We start from the raw sequence: 20998 nt of genomic DNA on the forward strand, positions 1-20998 counted from the left end.
CTTTGTACCAATAAACTATTGGTCAGTTTTCCATGAACAACACAGTTTTTAAACACTTGCACATTTTTTTCTCTGGTCTATATTCTTCTTCTCTAAGGTGCAACGGTGAGGTATTGAAAATATCTGGAATGAACTAGATGGCTTCTCTGTGAGGGTGGTCGGTGCGCTGCCTTAGGGATAAAGGGGGAAAGCTTTGGGGACCCACAGTGTTTGGATATGCTTTCAGTGTGCAATTTACTGTAATTCTTTAGGCTTCATCTGGGTATTCACAGGTGGTCTTTCCACGGCCATTGTTATTCTCCTTTAGCTCTATTTGCATCATGCTCATATTTTTAGGAAGACTTTCGAATGTGGACTTAGTTTGTAATTACTTGGCAATGCAGAAATGCCGTTTTATTTCTTTTTCAAATATGGGAGCTTGTGTACTCCAGTCTTGAGCTGCAATAATCTGTTGTCTTGCATCAGGAACTGTATAGTGTGTGCAGTGTGAACATGACGGAATGCAACACACACCCATTAGAAATCTCACATCTTTCCATGCAATCCCATTTATCGTCCATCATTTGCCAAACCAACGTCTTGCATAATCAATGAATGAATTAATAAATACATCTATTTTAGACAAACCAGTAAAATTACAAATGTAACTCATGTGAGCATGTATAATTAATGGTACATGTATTATTACATTATATGTATGATTTAGTGTTAATGTATAAATAGGGGTATGAAAAAGGGAAACGTATTTAATCATGCTCCTTTTCCTTACGATAGTCATTAAGACCAATAATCTTCCGAATATCCTTTTTTTGCTAATCAGTCCATTCTACTACATTAAGTAAGTAAATAAATTATGCATATATAAACATGCATATGCACATTTATACGTTGGTACACACATCTTCATTTATACAAGTTTTACCAATAGCCCGCATGCCCACAACCTTTGCAAAATTATCTTGCTCAGGGAGCCAGAGTGACAGTCTGTGGGAGTTGGGGATCGAACTCACAACCTCAGGATTCATAGCCCTATGCCCTAAACACAAGACCGCCACTCCCATTTCTCCTAAAAAGAGAACCTTTCCAACAAATGCAGTCGGAAAAAGGGGCTACATCTAGATGGACTTGATTTACTGATTAGCAGTGGCGGCTGGTGAATTTTTCTCCAGGGGGGACTCTATATTCGAAATAGACGCAAACCAAAAACCAATCAAACGTATACTAAGTTATCACACTAGTGTAGTTATATGAATGCCAACAACAAAATACATAAAAACACTTTATAAAAAAAAAAAATAACATAATAATAAATGCATGCTCCAATATTGTGTCATAAAGCAAAGAAAATAATGCACCAGGGTTAATAATTGAGAAGCTATTAGTCAGCTTTATATTTTATTGATATATAAAAACAATTTCTTTTCAGAGAATGTGTTTATTTAAGAGCAACTAAGCAAATTAACAAACACCTAAAAAAAGTGCAATATATTATAATCCCGGATTGTTTATTCTTCTTTGCCTTTTCTAAAAGTGCCATCTGTCTTTATCCATGCTGGGTTAGAGCCTGACCTTTGAAAAAGGATGCAGGCAGTCAAGGCAGCAGAATAAAGCATTAGCCTCGCTGCATGCAGTTAGCCTAGCCTTGTAGCTAAACCAGGTCCATGAAAAAGACAGAGTGTACAGTCTCCATCTGTCTTTGGACCGCTGATTCATTTTAATGTCCGGCTGATCAGGTCCAAACGATTTCACCTCCAGCTTCTCTTTGTAATTTTGCTTCCTTTCCGCACTACAACTGTGACGACAGTTCCTGTCACTGTCCTATACATCTTTATTATAGAGGCGCTACTGCTTATGAGGCGCTACTGCTTATGTACAACTTTTAAGTCAATATGCAAATATTTTTGTGTGCTAGTGCAAATTACGTTACCAAGGCGATAAAAACAAAACAGCTGTACTCTTCATGAAAGATAAAACATTCATCTTGCACATCTAAAAAATATATATCAATATATTTTCCAATATTTAAATTTTATAATTTAATTTTAATTTGTTTTTTTATGTCTTCATCAAGGTCATGGGTGTGTGGGGTGGTGGCCTAGCGCCCTCTACTTGCCAGCCGTCACTGCTTAGTGACTTCTCAAGGCAGGTTGTAGGACTCTTTTATTTAGGGATGTCACAGTAAAGAGGATGAATATGAATTCACTGCATATTTTCAAATAGTTTCATTGGTAGAAATCTTTTAGCCCTTTCCTTTTATTTAACAATTATGTACGAATTTGTCTTGTCCTAACACATCAAATCCCAGTAAAATGCACTGGAGTTTGAGGTTTATTTCACTTTATTTGTCATATAGTACTTCTTTTAGCTTATTTTCGATCCTTAATAGCTTTCTTGTGTCTCTCTCTTCTAGCGCCATCTCCTCCTATGACCAGCTGGGAAGAGGAAACATCTTTGACCCACCTGCTTTCCTCCGCTCTGTGGGTTTTTTCCTTGGAGTGCTCATTGGCTCCTTCCTCCTTGGATTCATATTCACAGTAATAACAGCCCTCATATCCTTTTCATCCCCTTCTCATCCCTCCACCCCGGTCTCAATTATCACCTCAGCATCCGCTGCAGTAAATCTACTTCCGTATGTTCTGTAACTGCCCCCCCCCAACAAACCCATGCTGCACCCCTTCATCACAAGCAGAGGGATGGGGTCTAAAGTGCTGCAGCAGGTTTGATGTGCTCGGAGATGTTGTCAATCACATCAGATGCCTGTGTGCGCATTTCGCCTGGTGCAATTGTGCTCAGCTTGTCTTTCTCTGATCTTTAGCTAATTAGACTTTAAAGTGAAAACTGGGGAGGTGTGGAGTGGGGTGTTCAGCTCTTATGCACAGGGACAGATCTTTGTGGAAAGGCAATCCACAAATTGAGCTTTTTATTTAAATTTCGCTGACATCCACAGCAGCACACTGTTATCTTTGTGTTCAAAGAGAGAGTCCTTAAAGACTGCTTATGGCAAACATCAAGTCATTAGCATGCCCATGTTTTGTTTTTATTGCTAGGATGCATCATGAGGGAAATAAGTGGTCAGCATCTTAGTGTATACAGCCTTAATAACAGAGATCTAAACAGCCTGGGTTGCATTTAAAAAACAAACATAAGATTATCTTTGCAAGATTGGATTACATTTTTATAGCAATCCTTTTTTTCTCATTAGCGTATTAATTGCTGCACATACACTCAAAGACCTCATTATTTTTAGCTCACTACCTTCTCTATGGCTGTTCTTAGAAAGCACCGATCTTTCTCTGCTTTGGACTTAGAAAGCTGTTTTATTTCTTATATCACATTTAAATCTGATGTTGAAAAAGGATTTAGAAAGAGGAGGAGCTGGAGGATGGAAAGGCACAACTCATTAGGAAGGATTAATAATGTTTATAGTAACAAGACAATATGAAGACTAGTCTAGGCAGTTGAAATCACGATTTAGTGTTTTTTGGCATTGTAGGACAGATTGACGTTCTGTAAATGAGGAGATGGGGGATCTGTTTGCAGGGAAAATTCTGAATTTCATTATTTTGTAAGAGGGATATGGTATATCAAATAATGGGTTAGTCCATGCAATGCATAGGGCATAGAATACCATTATATGCTTCTTGCATTGCTATGGCAGGCACCAATTAATCTTACCTCATCGAACCAAATTTTTCTTTTTTTAAGTATTAAAAGTGATCTGATATCAGCATCCAAAGCGCTCTATTATGTTTCATTTAAGGCTATAGATGCTTAAAAAGTGTTTTACTCTACTTAACACAAAACATATCTTGTAATAACTTTAAGATAATGAAAGAACACAAGCCACTTATTGGCTTAAAAGACTGTGCTAGCTATCAGCAAGTATTTTTAGTCTTTTTCAGGCTGCCTTATAAAGAGTCAGTCTGGATTTTGTTATGCCCCTCACTGCACAAATATAAATAGAGAACTATGTAAGACCCAAACTTACTAATCTTTTCCCTTTTTTGTAAAAAACAGCAACAAACAAGTAGAGTAATCCAGGAAGCTTAGCTGGAGGATATGTGGGAAAATGATGTAGAGAGGTAAAAACAGAACTAACACTCAGGCACAGTGGTTATTGTATATGGCAGGTTTCCAGACTTACTGAGCACCTACTGCATCAGCTTGTTATTTGTAGGTACAGCACTGCAGTGTTTCTCAGCCTCCAGTCTGCTGCACTGGAATCAAATATGTTTTTTTTTTTTTACAACAAATTCACCACCAACCTTAGTTTATTGGAAAAGATGTAAAATAAAAAAGTAAATTTATATTATTGTAAATCTTTAACTCTCTGTCCACCTCACCAAATTTACACGACTGCATGAAAATCCTCTGCTGGAAACATCAGTCTTGTTCCTGCTGTCCTGGAGCAGTTTCCTCTCTGCAGAAGCCTGCGGACTTTCAGGTGAACACATCGAACACTTCTTTAAATTGTGTGTCTGTGTATTAATATCAGAACTGTGTGACTGCTGGACCTGAATATGATTGCTCTTGGTGAGTATTTGTCTTCACCCCCCTAACTCAGCTCCCTACTGGCATCACTTCTAAGCTGCACTCAGTGACTTGCATACCACCCCTCTGTATCAGCCACACAGGCAGCTGTTTGGTTGGCATGTTCTGCTGCTGCATCAGGGGAAATCTGACAGCTGATACTAGACCAAGATTTAGACATTGCAAACAGATTCAGTCCTCCTTTTAAATACAAAGGCCAGAAGAAAAGTGTTTGAACCCATTAAAAAATTACCCATTTTTTTTCAAATACTTAGCTTTCTGCTAAGCATCCAGGCTTTCTAAGTTGAAGCTCAGCAGAGCCCGGTCATTCTATAGCAGCAGCTTCATGTCTTCTGGGGATGTGTCTCTACCAGTTTTGCATATCGATAAAACCTGAATTTATGGCCAGTTTTCATTATTTGAGACTACATCATCTGTAATTAGTAAATTCAAATGTCATCATATGTGTGATTTTCGGTTAAGTTTCTGGATCAATCTAAGTTATAGAGATGTGTTGATCCAAACATTGATGCTCTGGTTGTATGATCAGGACTGTTGCCTGGCTGGAAGGTATCTCTCCACCAGATTTATAATGATAATAGAGCCTCCAACAGATTTTCTCATCAGATTTAGCTGAATTCAGCTTGTTTTTTTTTTATTGTTTTTTTTTTTTTTTTTTTTTTTTTTTATGAAAACATGCCTCCAACACAATGCTACCACCATATTAAACAGCATTTTACATGCTGTTTAATTTGGGTTTATTGTGTCCAGAGCATCTTCTGCTGAATGGTTGCTTATGTCTTTCTTTCGCCAAAGTTTTTTTTTTTTTTATCTTACCACACTCATAGGGTTATGCTGAATGAATCCCTAATACTTACATAAAACAGATTTTCGTTGGTTTGATGCATATCTTGGATGTCCCATACGATTTATGTTTTAAGATAGTTGACTGAACATTACTCTGTGCACTGTTTAAAGTTAATGTGTTGCTTTATAACCTCATTCATCATTTAACCTTTTCTCCGGAGCAATCTACTGTTTTCTGTGTTCCTCAGGACACTGATTGTTCACTAGTGCACTCCTAAAAAAAAACAAGAGATTATATTACTTAAACAAAACATTTTATTATCAGATTAATCTTTCAATAGTTTTTAATTTACCAAAAACCAAAGAAATGTGCTTTATAGAGGATATTTTACAGAATTTGAACCAGATGAACTTAAAATGTAATTTTAAGAATTTTGAATAGAGCATTTTGCTAACAAAATAGGTGTAAAATGTATCATATTCTTCTTTTAAGGTATCGTGTTTCAACACTCATTAATTCTTTCATTTAAAATGGTGCTTTGAAATATTTTGTAGGTTGAATGTGGAAGAATAGGTCTCACCCTTGCTCCTTGATGTCATCTTCCTCTGCGCTGCTCACTGTGATCCCTGTTCACGTTCAGCTGTGGTGTTGTTGTTCCTCCTGCTTTGGCTTTATAACAGGAATTCCACTCAATCACCTGACAAGCTCACTCTTGCTTGGCATTAGTCCCTGTGGTCTGTAGAGGGAGAGAATATGTTTTTTTAATGAATAAGCTTGACCTTTATCTACTTGGTCTTGTTTAAAAAAGTGGACCATCCTTCATGCTGCTCACTGTGTTTACACTCACCACAGGAACATGAAGGCCAAGCCCGTGGCTCTCATAATGATTTTATGTTTTATATTTAGAATAAAACTGAGCATTGAAAAAAAACTGATATTACATACTGTATGGTTAATAATACTTTATTAACCATTCAGTACAGAGTAAGTACTGTAAATTAACCATGCCACGCTGATTAAGTAAAGAATTCAGAGTTCAAAACATAAAAAAGCTCTGAAAATACTCCAGATACTATTTCACTTTATACCATATCTTACCTGGGACTTAATTTTATAATTTACACCCATTTGTAGATACTACTTTAGCTAGGCAATGATTAGTTAAGGATGTCTGCATCCTGAATAGCTTGACTGACTACTCGCTCAAAAAATTAGTATGTCACTCTAGGTCACCAAGCAAGACCCTAAACCACGTAATGGTCACAATGAGGCAGCCCACTGCTCCCTAAGGGAAGGGTTAAATGCAAAGGAAAGTATTCCCCACTGTGGAAATGGAAAGAGATATTTTACTTTTCAAACCCAACTTGTAGAAAGAAGGAAGGACCTAAATAGAACCTGTTTAACACCTTAAAGGAATAGTACACCCAAAACATGATTAGCCTTCATTTTCTACTCACCCCCATGCTGAACAAAACTCTGGAGTACTTTTTTGATATCTCAAATGCATCTGGAGATCTGGGAGGCTTCTTGCTGTCTGCTGACATTCAAATAATGGAGGTCTATGGCGCCCGAGACAGAAAGGTCCATAAAAGTCCATAAAAACGTGTCAATATTCCACCATACTGCTCGTCCAATGTATTCCAAGTGTCCTGAGTGGGTAGCGTCCATAATTTACTCGAAACGAAGTCATTTAGAATGTTTTTAGGGCATAAACAGTAGTGTATAGGATTTCCTGAAAGCGCGCACATGCGCGATCACGACGCTACGGAAGCCGGCAGACCAAACCAGCGCATTCAGCTCGGCAAAGAACTCATGCTCTTCCTCAACACTGAAGTCCTCAGACATTTTTCTTTCGTTGTTTCTTTCTTTGCACAGGTAAACAGCACATTTCTTCTTCTACGCTTGCATTATCGGCAGAGCAGACGCTGAATGCGCACTTCCTTCCGGTTTGGTCTGCCGGCTTCCGTAGAATCGTGAGCGCGCATGGGGGCGCTATTAGGAAATCCTATACACTACTGTTTAGGCTCTAAAACGTTCTAAATGACTTCGTTTCGAGTAAATTCTGGATGCTACCCACTCAGGACACTTGGATTACATTGGACGAGCAGTATGGAGGAATATTGACACGTTTTTGTGGACTTTTATGGACCTTTCTGTCTCGGGCGCCATAGACCTCCATTATTTGAATGTCAGCAGACAGCAAGAAGCCTCCCAGATCTCCAGATGCATTTGAGATATCAAAAAAGTACTCCAGAGTTTTGTTCAGCATGGGGGTGAGTAGAAAATGAAGGCTAATCATGTTTTGGGTGTACTATTCCTTTAAAGTGGGCTGAAAGATGTCAAAATACTCCACTTCGGCTGAGATTTAAAGAGATACAAGACCAGAGGAGAAAGACTATTAACATTGGTCTGCACAAATGAACTCCAGATTTCACTCTGATTGTACTGATTTAAAAATTAATAGTATTCAGCACAGACACACGACAATGGTTAATTAGGTGATATTAGATTATTTCCCACGGCACATCTGACGATCTCTTACGGCACACTGGTTGAAAATTACTGTATTAGGAGCAACTTTTCCAGGCCATTGAGCTGAGTAAGTCCCAGATGGAGGAAAGGTTTCACCTGATTTTGTTACAGTTCAGACCTGTCCTGTTCTTTCAAACCAAGTTTATGTAAGGAGATCATCAAAGAGTAACACAGAGAGCAATGTTCAGTCCATTTTTTTAAGTTGAGAGACTATGGTAGAACTGCAAACTTTCCAAAAAGCTACCTTATAAATAAATTGACATTTCGGGAGTGTTTTAGTTAGAGACCAATTAAATAGCCTTATATGAACCAGGGAGGAACTTAAACAGTCTACTGCCCACCTGACAAACCAACTTTGTTTGTTTTTTTGTTTTGTTTGTTTTTTTTTTTACAAAATGTATGACTCCATAACACCAAAGATCCCTACAGTAAAAAAAATGTGGCTGATAGCATTATGCTGGGGGAATGAATGCTCTTCAGCAGAGACAGGAGGATTTTAAAAGTTGATGCAAAGATGGTTGAAACTAATATATATATATAAGATTTGCATACCTTTCCAGTTTTTATTGGCAAAAACAAAGGAGTATAGACCGTTAATTTTGGCTGACATCCGATATGCCTATATTTTAAAACTCATGTGGCCGATAACCGATATCGATACTGATGTTAAAGCTGGACAAAAATAAGTAGTCATTGAAAATAGCAGTTTTGTTATCCATTTCTGAACCTTTCAAAAATAATATACTCAAATATATTTTCATATGCTGATTTCAAATAGATTTTTAAAAACGCAGTATCGATCTATTTTACTTTCAGAATCTCATGAAATTTCATCGTTCTGTTACAAACTCTCGTGATATTTTGCTAATTCCTGTGAGATTTTGTTAGTAAAATAGATTGATACCGCGTCAATATATCAACATATAAAAATATGGCAAAATGTCGTGAATTTTCGGGGGATTTCGTAGCATAACGATGACATATAGCAATATTTCACTAGTAAAAGAGATTGATATTGTGTTTTTAAATGGCAATATATCAGCATATGAAGATATTGTGATATTTTAATGCATCAATATTTTTTCCCTCGTCTTTAGAAGTTTTTTAGTCTGTAAAGAAGTTTTTGAGGAAGAAGAAGTGGTATTTTTTTTTTTTTTTTTTTTTTTTTTAGACTTCAGAAACTCAGAATCTGATCAAATATCTGGTTAAATATCGGTGGGGTGGCCGATGTCCAATATTCAGTTTTAGGCCGATACAGGCCGATACCGATAGGGGGCCGATTATATTGTGCATCCCTAATATATATATATATATATATATATATATATATATATATATATATATATATATATATATATATATATATATATATGTATATATTTTAGGTGAAGTTAGGACTCTCAGCTAATCTTTAGTACATTAATACAGCATGACATTAATAGAAGTCGCCGTGTTTTTACAACCTGACATCTTGTGAGGATATTAATCATGTCTGTCTTTTGTCTTTTATTTGTCATGCAGCCTTCTGCTCATTTCTTTTGTGCCGATAAGAGATGCCAGAGCTGTAACTGGCTCTATTTAATGGCTTAAAATGAAAACTTTTCCTATTCTATAAATTTAGCAAGAAAACCATCTGATTCTTATTGCAACTTTCGTCAAACCACAGAATGCTGTGCAAATGTGTAACCTAGTGCAAAATAAAACACAAAATAAACTGTCTTGAGGCTCTCTGACACCTGTTTTCTCAAAAAATCTCAGGAGTTCGATTCAGCTTTCAAACTTAATGTGTACCATTTTCTTTTTTTGTGTGTTACAGGCATTGTTGCAGTTTTATTTTGTGGCCTGAGTCAAGCAAAGTACACAACTCTAAATTTGTCACACGAGGGAAGGACGAGAACTAAACAGGTAGATTTGGATTTGATAACTCCAGCAAATCTTAATTATAGTTTTAAGCAACTTTTTTTTTTAGTTCCTTATTCAGATGCCCTTTTATGTCCTCTCTTTATTCTCTATGGACATTAAACCATTTATCTGTTGCCATTAGTGTTCTGGTCAACCCGTGGATGTCTGTGTGGGAGACAACCCCTCCACCTTATCTGCTCAAAAAGCTCAGCACAGATGGAGGGCCTGTGCTCCTGATATACTTAGCTGCACAGTGGAACAAATAAATCAAAAGTGTACTCATTGTCTCATCCATGCATTTATTATACATTATCAGTACCAAGGTCGGACTGTTTGTTATATAAGAGCTTTCTAAAAGGTAACACACTTGAAGACCTCACTACATAGTAGATTGGCTTCGCATTTGTACAGAACAGTGTGTTTACTTGGCAGAATGCCAGTATCTGTTATTTCATGTTTTACATATGCGGCTCCAACTGAAACAAAATGGTACAAAGAGACTATTTGAATAGCTAGTCAGACATATCTTTTCCCTGCAGCATATAATGTAGATATAGATGGAAAGATATTTCTGAAAGATTTAAACTAAAACTGGCTTTATTTAAAAAGAAAAAAAAGGTTTTCTTAGGTAAGAAACTCCAGATATCAGCTCTAATGAAACAAATAGTTTCATAAGGGAAAGTTTCAAAATTGGATTTGTTTTTAACAGAAGTAAATGAAAGACAAGATGAAGTGTAGAAGCACAACCAGAAATGTGTCTTGTTTCTTTAGTCTAATCTGCTCCATTTTTTATTTTATTTTTTTGCTTCTTCGGATGACCCACATATTACAAGTCAAACTGTGTGGGTATTGACCAAGAACAAAGAAAGACTAAACAACTCAGCTGTAAAATGCAAAAAGCATTGTGCCCTCAGGCAGCAGATTTCTGCAGCTGCTTCCTCAAAGGGAATAACGTCAAATGTGGATTTGTGCTGTTTGTTCAAATTTAAACTAATTCTGTAAGGAGTTCTTCACTCCTTTTCACAACCGTTTGCCCGAATACTGCATGATGCACACTGACTTGCATACTGTGGAGGAAAGCTGCAACTTGAAAACCACTGATACCAAAATTCTGACTAAAATCTTTTGGTGTCTGAATATTTGATCTTAATGAACACTGAAGCAAAGACTGTTCAAAGAAACTACTTTAGGAGGGCTTTATACAGCAACTTTGTTTGATACAAAGATGTTGGCTGACTTTAATACATTTACAGTAGCTGCAGAAGACCGCTGAATGATGCACTGTGCATTATAGCGACAATAAACTCTGCATCCAGGAAATTTTAAAACAATGATATATTTATATATATATATATTCTTTTCCAGCAAACAGCGACACTCACTGTCAGAATTATGCCCTCTCCTCTTTTCTGACCCTCTCTCTAAAGATTCTTTTAATCCTTTTTTATAATTTGCAGCTCTTTGAAGTCCTCAACTTCCTTGGGGAGATTTTCATCTTCGGCTACATGGGATATATATGGTTTACATTTCGTCACCATGCCTTCAGAGCTCTCTTCATCTCTGGGGCATTTGTATCCTTTTCTGCTATGCCATGAAGTTTCTTCACCTCCTGCTGTGCAGCCTCTGGATTTCAGTCAGAACTCGCTCTGTTTGATCTCACTCCGTCTGCAATACTTAAAGTCCGATCCCTTTTTGTACACAGTGGCTGCGTCATCTTTCTTGTTATCAGTTTGACATCCTCAGCATCCTAACAGCCCATAAAAAACATAATCTCGAATTGCAAGGCACTGAATTGGTTAATAGCACAGATGGCATTCAGCTGTTGGTGTGCACTAAATTCTGCAAATGTATTCCCTGCATTACATCTTAACTAGAAAGCACAGATAACTATGCATGTTTAATTATTTCTGCTAGTTTTCCTTTGATAGCTCAGTGAATTAAAAAATGTACTTTGAAATTAATTTGTTAGGAAAAAAGTCCATACTTCTAATATTCTTTGAAGTAATACGTCTTATTAGAGAAAAGAGATGCTTTTGGCAAGACGGGAAGAGACATTTATAAAGCACATTTCAGTAGCAAGAAGTCCTGTACATGAAAAACGAAACAATAGAGAAAATATTACAGTGGCATTAAGGTGATGAAATAATTAATAGATACAAATAAGTGAAAAAATGATTATAAAAAATAATAATAAAATGACATGAATAAAATGAAAACTTATAATGTTTAGATAACACCGTCAAAACTCTCTAAACAGAAAGGTTTTTAAATCTTGATTTAAAGCAGTTTAGGATATCAGCACTTTTACAGTTTTCTGGGATTTTATTCCAAATTAGTGGAGCATAGTTAGCAACTAAATGTTGCTTCTCCATGTTTGGTTGTGGGTATGCAGGGTTGATTTGAGGCAGAAGAACCGAGAGGTCTGGATTGTTGTCTATAATGTATTTTGGTGCTAAATCATTCAGCAATTTATAGACTAACAGAAGTATTTATTCTGTTAGTCTATTCTTGAACATATGTGGAAGAACTCGGGTGATGTGCTCCACTTTCTTAGTTTTAGTGAGAACACGGCCAGCAGCGTTCTGGATCAGCTGCGGTGGTATCATCGATTTTTCTAGGCAGACCTGTGAAGGCAGTTGCTGCGTTTCCATTTACCATCACACTGCAGAAATTATAATTGTGAAAGTAAAGTCTCTAAATGGAAACACTCCAATTGAAAAAGAAAATGTACTGCCTCGACGAAAAAAGACGACAAAGAAGAAGACCGTAAGCAGCTGAAGTATACTCTAGAGCTGTGGCTAAAATATGGATATATCGCATGTGTTTACAGTCGTCACTGCCATTTGCTTCTCTTGAAAACAGGTCTACAATAATAGGTCTAGATCAGGGGTGCCCAACTTTTTAAACCAAGATCTACTTTTGAAGTTGATGGCATGCCGAGATCTACCAAGCCAAACACAAGGGATGGGCAGTATTTGTTTTTTTTATTTGCACAGGTGGAGAATAAACAGTAAATTATCAATTGTGTCAAAAAAATAGGTTGCAAAAACAGAACTTAACAATCTCATAAGAACTTCACACCATATCTCTCTCTCACTCTCACTCACTCATCAGACACACCAAAACTACAGAAAAGAGCAGTCAAGATATCCAGACAAAGGCTGTGCAGTCAGAAAATCTAAATAAACCAATTGATACACACACACACAGTTCAGTAGAGATGGAAAAAGAAAAAAACGTTACAACTGTAAATTTATGTTTATGTTCATATGTTTATATCACTGTTTATATATATATATATATATATATATATATATATATAATTTTTTTACTACTTTTCAAGGCTGCACTTGAAAAAAAGATGAAATTGTTCAGTGAGCTGTTCCAAAATAAATGTCTTTTTATTTTACACTTGTGTAAACAAAATACCAAATAAACCAAATAAAATCTGTCTAAGACTAAGATCACTTCAAAGCAGGAAGAAGGAGAAGGGAAGTCCACTATTTCAGAATGATAAACTTCTCTGGGCATTGGCAGAGAAACTGGCTGATGGAAAACAAATAAAAATAGGAATATACTATGTACAAACTATGTGGATGTGAAGATGCAACATACAGCAGAATGGGTTGTTGACTGTTTCAGAAACTCTTTTAATTTCGTGCAAAAGTTCCAACAATCTTTTGAGGAATCTGCCACGACTCAGCCACCTGACGTCGGTGTGCAGCAGCAGATCAGTGTGGTCTGCACCTGCCTTCTGGAGCTGGGCACGGAATAAACGCCTCTGAAAACTCCTGGCTCGAACAGAGCAAGCGATCTTCATCGCAACGTACATGACATGCTTCATATTTAAAATATTGCCGCACAGCTGTTGTTAATGAATGATGCAGCGGTAGCTCCAAAAATCCGGGAAAGTTTCAGACAGCTTGAACAGAGCAACGAATCCAGCAGTGCGCCCAACCATAGATGGAGCCCCATCAGTTGTGATAGATGTCATTATCTCATTATCTCTTCAGATTCCTCTTCGCACTTTAGAGTCCCTGGTAACAACCTAGCAACTGTGGCAAACCATGCCCAGCAATCAGCATGCATAAAAAAAGGTTCCCTGCATACTTTTTATTTTTCATTTTATTATTATGAAAATACACATTGGTCTCTCGTGATCAATGTTTTGATTAGTGTTTTTTAAAACTTTTTTTTGTCATCGCCATAAATAGGTCTACATTGTAAAACTTTCGCGATCGACTAAAACTCCGCCCACGATCGACTGGTAGACCGCGATTGACTGGTTGGGCACCCCTGGTCTACAGTAGATGATATAGCTAGAATAAATTTGAAATAAGTCCATGCATTTGGGATGCTGGGAAACACTGGGAACCCTGGGAGGCTGTTTGCTTACCCAGTTAACTATTTTATTTGGTCAACTGCTAAAGTGTTTACACCTGTTTAAAAACCGAATGTTTACAATGACAAAAGCCAGTTTGGCAAATTTTAAATATCATAAAATAAGTTTCATACTTCACACTGCTGTTGTAGTTTGTCAGTTTTTTTTTTTCCTGGATGGCTGTCCATTGCAAAGCCATCCTTTCTTTGGAGCTGACATTAGAGTAGTTTATGCCAGAAAACAGGCTTAAGTGGCTGCTCTCCAAGGAGTTGTTCTTTCACAGTCCACTGCTCAGACTGTCAGTAATTATTGTTATAGTTCATCGTCCAGGTCAGGGTCAAAGGGGCCACAGAAACATGGACTGAGCAGATTCCTTTCTCAGTGCACTGTTTTTTTCCTCAGCAGCTTGTGGGGAGGAAAACGTGCAAAGTGAGTTTAACCGTCCAGCATATTAACATCCACACAAGATCTCCCAATCCGCTTCCCCCGCAAAACTGGCCCAGTTGTACAAACAGAAAGAAATGGAAGTCAGAGTCATCTTGAAGGGCCGTAAACGTATCTATAAAATCGAAATAACCAGAGTAATTCACCCCATGTTAATCGCTCTTTGGCTATTTAGTAGATTTTAATCGCTGCAGCTTCCAGCCTTAGCCGGTGAGAATGGAGATTGACTTTATTGGAAATGGAGCTGAGAAGAGTGCTTAATTACCTCCATTCAAATAGCTCAAAGGCCTTTGAAGAAAAGAGATGGCTGCTTTTGGGAGCAGGATATTGCTTTTTAAATTCCATAGGGTTCATAAGATTTAATATTGACTGCAGGATGCGAGGGAACTCTGTTTTAGTAATAGCTCTGTCATATTAGCCTTCCCTGCTGTAGATATTGGTGCTGTTTTTATTTCTTGCATCACATTTGACTTTCCCTTGAGAAAGATTAAATTCTATTCCCCCTGAATCTAAAACAAGGTTACCTGTCTGCATAAATGGTGCTCATACATCAAAGATTAAACTGTTTGAAAAACACATTTAGCTGTGTCCTCTTAATGGCAAAACTGCAGATGTGATGGTATAAACCAGAATTTCAATCACTGTCAGGAGATGGCAATTGCAGTTTTTACCAAAAATGTGATAGAACACATTATATGTGTCAAAAAATGGCAGCTGTAGCACTAATAAATGCCCACCTATCATTTTCCGTATTACTACTCTGGACACTTAGCATTCTCTCCCATCCTGTGTGCAACATCAAAGTGGATGTCTAGAGCAGGGACAGCTGGCAGCACCTGATTGGTTTCATGATTCAGTAAGAGGCCACACTGTGTTGTTTATATTATAAACACACAATGTTTAGATATTGTATTTTTATATGATATTTATATTGTATAGTGTTTTCATACGTTGTGTAAAAAGTGTCTCTCATTAAATCAGACTAGACCTTTGAAATGATTTTAAATTATTTGTTTTGCGTTGAAACATGTATTCTTTTTTTTTTATGCATACCAACACAACATGATGTTGCCACTACTATATGTTTCAGTTGGGATGGTGCTCTCAGATTTTTTACCTCCCACCTTTTTTGCCTTGGACATTGTTGCCAAGTATTTTTTTCTCTTTATAGACCAGCCTTTCCGCCCTTATTAGACTCATAGACATGTGTAATATGACGCTGGCTTTCCACTGTCAGCCAAAAATTTCCCATGGTCTTTTGATTCAGACTGGCCTGAAATCCCTAAAATTTGTAATTTTATACATATTAAATGAACAGATAATATTAGCTACCCAAAAGGCTATTATTACTGTTTTTGATAGGGTAAAAAAAAGGATATTCTTTTTAGATTAAATTGTAAAAATGTACTTAAATTGCTTTAAATGTACCTATTATTGGGAAGACAGTGGCGTCGGATGTACAATTTTGCCCTGAAATTGATAGGTTGACGGTTGAAGATCCAGCTCCGGCTTTTAGTGTCGTTGTGTCCTTGGGCAAGACACTTTACCTGCATTGTCTACTGATGGTGGTCAGAGGGCCCGATGGCGCCAGTGTAGAGCAGCCCTGCTTCTGTCAGTGAGCCCCATGGCAGCTGTGGCTACGATGTAGCTTGCCACCATCAGTGTGTGAGTGTGTATGAATGGGTGAATGACTGAATGTAGTGTAAAGCGCTTTTTTCAAGTGTCCCGACTTGAAAAAAGCGCTATATAATTATAGGCCATTTACCATTAGAAGAATAGAAAGCCTTTGGTTTAATAAGAAGATAAATAAAAAGGATTCATAGAGCGACCTTACTTATTATGCTGGCTTTTCGTCTTACATTTGTGAAAATCAGATTTCAATATTAATTTATGGTCAAGATCAAGTACAGCATGTCAAAAACAATAAATAAATTCTGGGGGGAAAATCTGACAATGAACAGTAAGATTATATTGATGTTTATAAAAATGACCTATTCTTCAAAAAGTAGACTTTTTTTTACATTTTAAAAGCTATTTAAGTTGAGCTATGTTTAATAGTTATGAACCAAAATGACCAGTTTCACACAAAATACACAACATTGTGAAACTTGTACTTATATCGGTACGTTTTGACAATATTAACAGAATACATGTTTAATGTAGAGGTATTCTGAAATGTTTTTTTAATTTTTAATTTTTTTTTTACCACTAAGTGCTAACTCACTATAAAGCCTTGCAAATTTGTGAAGCATTAAACCATGTAGTAACTCATTTGTTCTTTTTTTCACAGGTGAATTTTGTTACATTTTCCTTAACCATATTCAATTCCTACAGCTATCTATCTTTATTTCAAGAGCCTGCAACATCTATCCTTTGTCTTTCCTTATAAACTTGGGGCGTACGAACAAGATATCTCGCAACATCCAACACTTCATGGTATTTGCAGGTACTGTTTTCTCCGACTTCTAACTGGTTTTTGGCATCTAGCATAGCTACAAGTGGGAGTGCTGGAGGCATAAAGGTTGGATTTGTGATCTTATTTCTGCACAACGTTTGAAAAAAAGGAAACTTCCTCTCTGATTTATCCCATCGTTCAGGGCCTGCAGCTAACAGTCTAAGCAATGAGGATGAGGGAAGATGTCCCATGTGGAATAAGTGTAAAACAATGTCTTTATAGAGTTAGTTTGACAGGCACAAACGCCAGCACCTACTTTAAGCTTTTAATATTTTATTACCGTTGCTCCTGAGTGCGGTTCTGGTTGAACGGATAGATTCAGAGTCATACAGGTGCTGGTCATAAAATTAGAATATCATGAAAAAGTAGATTGATTTCAGTAATTCCATTTAAAAAGTGAAACTTGTATATTATATTCATACATTACATACAAACTCATATATTTCAGATGTTTATTTTGTTTAATTTTGATGATTACAAATGACAACAAATGAAAATCTCAAATTCATCATATCAGAAAATTAGAATATTACTGAAGACCAATAAAAACAAAGGATTTATAGAAATGTTGGCCAACTGAAAAGTATGAACATGAAAAGTATGAGCATGTACAGCACTCAGTATTTAGTTGGGCCTCCTTTGGCCTGTATTACTGCAGCAATGCGGCGTGGCATGGAGTCGATCAGTCTGTGGCACTGCTCAGGTGTTATGATAGCCCAGGTTGCTCTAATAGTGGCTTTTAGCTCTTCCGAATTGTTGGGTCTGGTGTATTGCATCTTCTTCTTCACAATACCCCATAGATTTTCTATTGGGTTAAGGTCAGGAGAGTTTGCTGGCCAATTAAGAACAGGGATACCATGGTCCTTCAACCAGGTACTGGTAGCTTTGGCACTGTGTGCAGGTGCCAAGTCCTGTTGGAAAATGAAATCTGCATCTCCAAAAAGTTGGTCAGCTGCAGGAAGCATGAAGTGCTCTAAAACTTCCTGGTATGTGGCTGCGTTGACCCTGGACCTCAGAAAACACAATGGACCAACACCAGCAGATGACATGGCACCCCAAACCATCACTGACTGTGGAAACTTTACACTGGACTTCAAGCAACGTGGATGAAGTGCCTCTCTTCTTTTCCTCCAGACTCTGGGACCTTGATTTCCAAAGGAAATGCAAAATTTACTTTCATCAGAGAACATGACTTTGGACCACTCACCAGCAGTCCAGTCCTGTTTCTCTTTAGCCCAGGCAAGACGCTTCTGACGCTGTCTGTGGTTCAAGAGTGGCTTGACACAAGGAATGCGACAGCAGAAACCCATGTCTTTCATACGTCTGTGTGTGGTGGTTCTTGAAGCACTCACTCCAGCTGCAGTCCACTCTTTGTGAATCTCCCCCACATTTTTGAAGGGGTTTTGTTTCACAATCCTCTCCAGGGTGCGGTTATCTCTCTTGCTTGTACACTTTTTTCGACCACATCTTTTCCTTCCCTTCGCCTCTCTATTAATGTGCTTGGACACTGAGCTCTGTGAACAGCCAGCCTCTTTAGCGATGACCTTTTGTGTCTTGCCCTCCTTGTGCAAGGTGTCGATGGTCGTCTTTTGGACAACTGTCAAGTCAGCAGTCTTCCCCATGATTGTGTAGCCTATAGAACTAGACTGAAAGACCATTTAAAGGCTTTTGCAGGTGGTTTGAGTTAATTAGCTGATTAGAGTGTGGCACCAGGGGCCATCAATTTTGAACCTTTTCACAATATTCTAATTTTCTGATATGATGAATTTGAGATTTTCATTTGTTGTCATTTGTAATCATCAAAATTAAACAAAATAAACATCTGAAATATATGAGTTTGTATGTAATGTATGAATATAATATACAAGTTTCACTTTTTAAATGGAATTACTGAAATCAATCTACTTTTTCATGATATTCTAATTTTATGACCAGCACCTGTAAATGTTTCTATTTTTTCACTCATAGCATGTTAAGTCTGATCAAAATAAATGTATATAAATAGACAGCTTAATATAAGCATCATAGAGAGTACTATTTCAGTGCTTCATGTAATCTTGAGACTGAAAGGGAAGAAATGTTTGATGTTAAGTGATGCACCATCCTGTACGTCTGCATGCCTGACCTACTTTACTACTTAAGTAAGAACGCTTCTCTTTAAAGCCCTTATCATACAGTTTTTTGGGGAATTATTTACCTACAAAAGCAACTAACACCTACCCTTCTTTTTTCCCAAGGGAAATGCAATGGAAAATGTTTTGCTTTTAGGTATTTTATTACACAATATAAACAATATGTTGGCCAACAAGTGTAAAGTAATTCATGGCCCGGGTCTAAAATGTCTCCCTTCTATAGCACTATTATCTAGATGTCTTTTTGCAGCCTTTTATAAGTAATTTGTTCCTAGAATGATTGTTTAACAGATGCCATGAATCAATTTGTTTGCTCTGAAATTAGCTTTGTTTCCAATCTGTTCTCAGGTTTAAGAGGCGCTATTTCTTTTAGCCTGGCTGTGAGAAACACATCGACAGAAGCACAGCGCACAATCCTCACCACCACTCTACTTCTGATAGGCTTCACTGTCTGGGTGCTAGGTGCAGCTGCTGGGCCCCTGCTGGAACATATGGACCTCAGGTCAGTGTTTGCTGAGAGAAAAGGAAAGTAGGATGAAGGTTGAACAAACTGTCCTACCGTTTTTGTAAAATTTTAATCTCTTTGAATATTGCTAATGAAAAACATATAAAAGGCTTATGTAGGAGCGAGACTTGAACAAGACTTTAAAGCATAATCAACTAATTTGTAAAGCTGTTGTTTCCAAGGTGGGTTTCTAAGGGTATTTTTTTCAAATGTGTCCCCAAAGCTCTTTTCACACCTTGACGATTTAGACCAGTGTATGCCTGACGTACGAAAAATCCTAAAGCACGTCGACATACGACAAGTACGTCGGGAAGTTTTGAGCATGCTCAAAATTTCCAAACGTATGCCAGCGTATTGTAGTATGCGGGCCATAAGTTACAGGTAACTTATCTGATTGTTTACACACATCAAGTGTAAGTTATTATTAGGTTGTGGTGTCTAGCTTATCCAAAACCTATGATTAACTTGTGCATAACTTATAGTTAACTTTTCAAAAACTTATTTCCAACGTATATCAAGGTATCTGACGTGTTACAGATGACTGCTGAACGTGTTTCTAACTTACAGCTGTTGTTAATAGCATATTGGCAGCATTTTGGTATAAAAAGGGGTTCACAGGAGGAAAACCATCAGTTCTCCTCCGGACTTCATCCACATCATAGTGTGAGCGAGAAGGTGAGTGTGATGGATCTTCCCTGCAATCAAGCCCATGGCCATGACTTAGAAACTTCCTAGCAGACATGATGCTGAATCTGCTGCGACTGCAAACCTTCTTTCTTTCTTTTTTTATTCATTGTTTTTCTTGATGGATGGCAAACAACAGCCAGGTTAATACCGCAATCAAATAAATCTTTTTATGCAGACCGGGCGCATGAAGTGATGTTTGTGCATCATTTTATGGGCTTTACGCTGCTGTGCATTATGCATAAGTTAGGCTGTCGTTGGACATGAGTTCTGGGCTTGTTATGAATATGCTATGTATACGCCCAAAATTTAAAAAAAATCATAGAACGTTCATCATCTGCCAGAGTTTTAGGAGATTCTAGGATGTCAGGCATACGCTGGCTAAATCGGCAAGGTGTGACAGGGCCCTAAGGTATCAATGTTAAGGAATAAATTAAGATTATTTCTACATATAAAAAACACTATCAAGCTCATCTTATATCTTATCAGAGTCAAATCCTACAGCAAAAATTTAAGCTTCCTTCAAGATAAAATGCTTATTGGTGCTCATTCGTAAAAGAGTCATGATGTTATTGCTATTATTACAATTTATTATTTATTATTTTATGTTTTCATAGATTGATTC

At 37.3% G+C, this 20998-nt stretch overlaps 1 protein-coding gene across 1 annotated transcript in view; it reads left to right on the forward strand.

The window, feature by feature from the left end:
• Positions 1 to 20998, forward strand: part of LOC119785983 (sodium/hydrogen exchanger 9-like) — a 106018-nt gene that overhangs the window by 29624 nt on the left and 55396 nt on the right. The window contains exons 7-12 of the mRNA XM_038288980.1: positions 2411 to 2549; positions 4339 to 4444; positions 9687 to 9775; positions 11230 to 11343; positions 16932 to 17043; positions 19533 to 19686. Coding sequence (XP_038144908.1) covers positions 2411 to 2549; positions 4339 to 4444; positions 9687 to 9775; positions 11230 to 11343; positions 16932 to 17043; positions 19533 to 19686 — 714 coding nt within the window. The remainder of the gene's footprint in view (positions 1 to 2410; positions 2550 to 4338; positions 4445 to 9686; positions 9776 to 11229; positions 11344 to 16931; positions 17044 to 19532; positions 19687 to 20998) is intronic.

Source organism: Cyprinodon tularosa, unplaced genomic scaffold (assembly GCF_016077235.1).
Source record: "Cyprinodon tularosa strain WSP-4 unplaced genomic scaffold, ASM1607723v1 ctg260, whole genome shotgun sequence".
In the NCBI taxonomy this organism is placed as follows: Eukaryota; Metazoa; Chordata; class Actinopteri; order Cyprinodontiformes; family Cyprinodontidae; genus Cyprinodon; species Cyprinodon tularosa.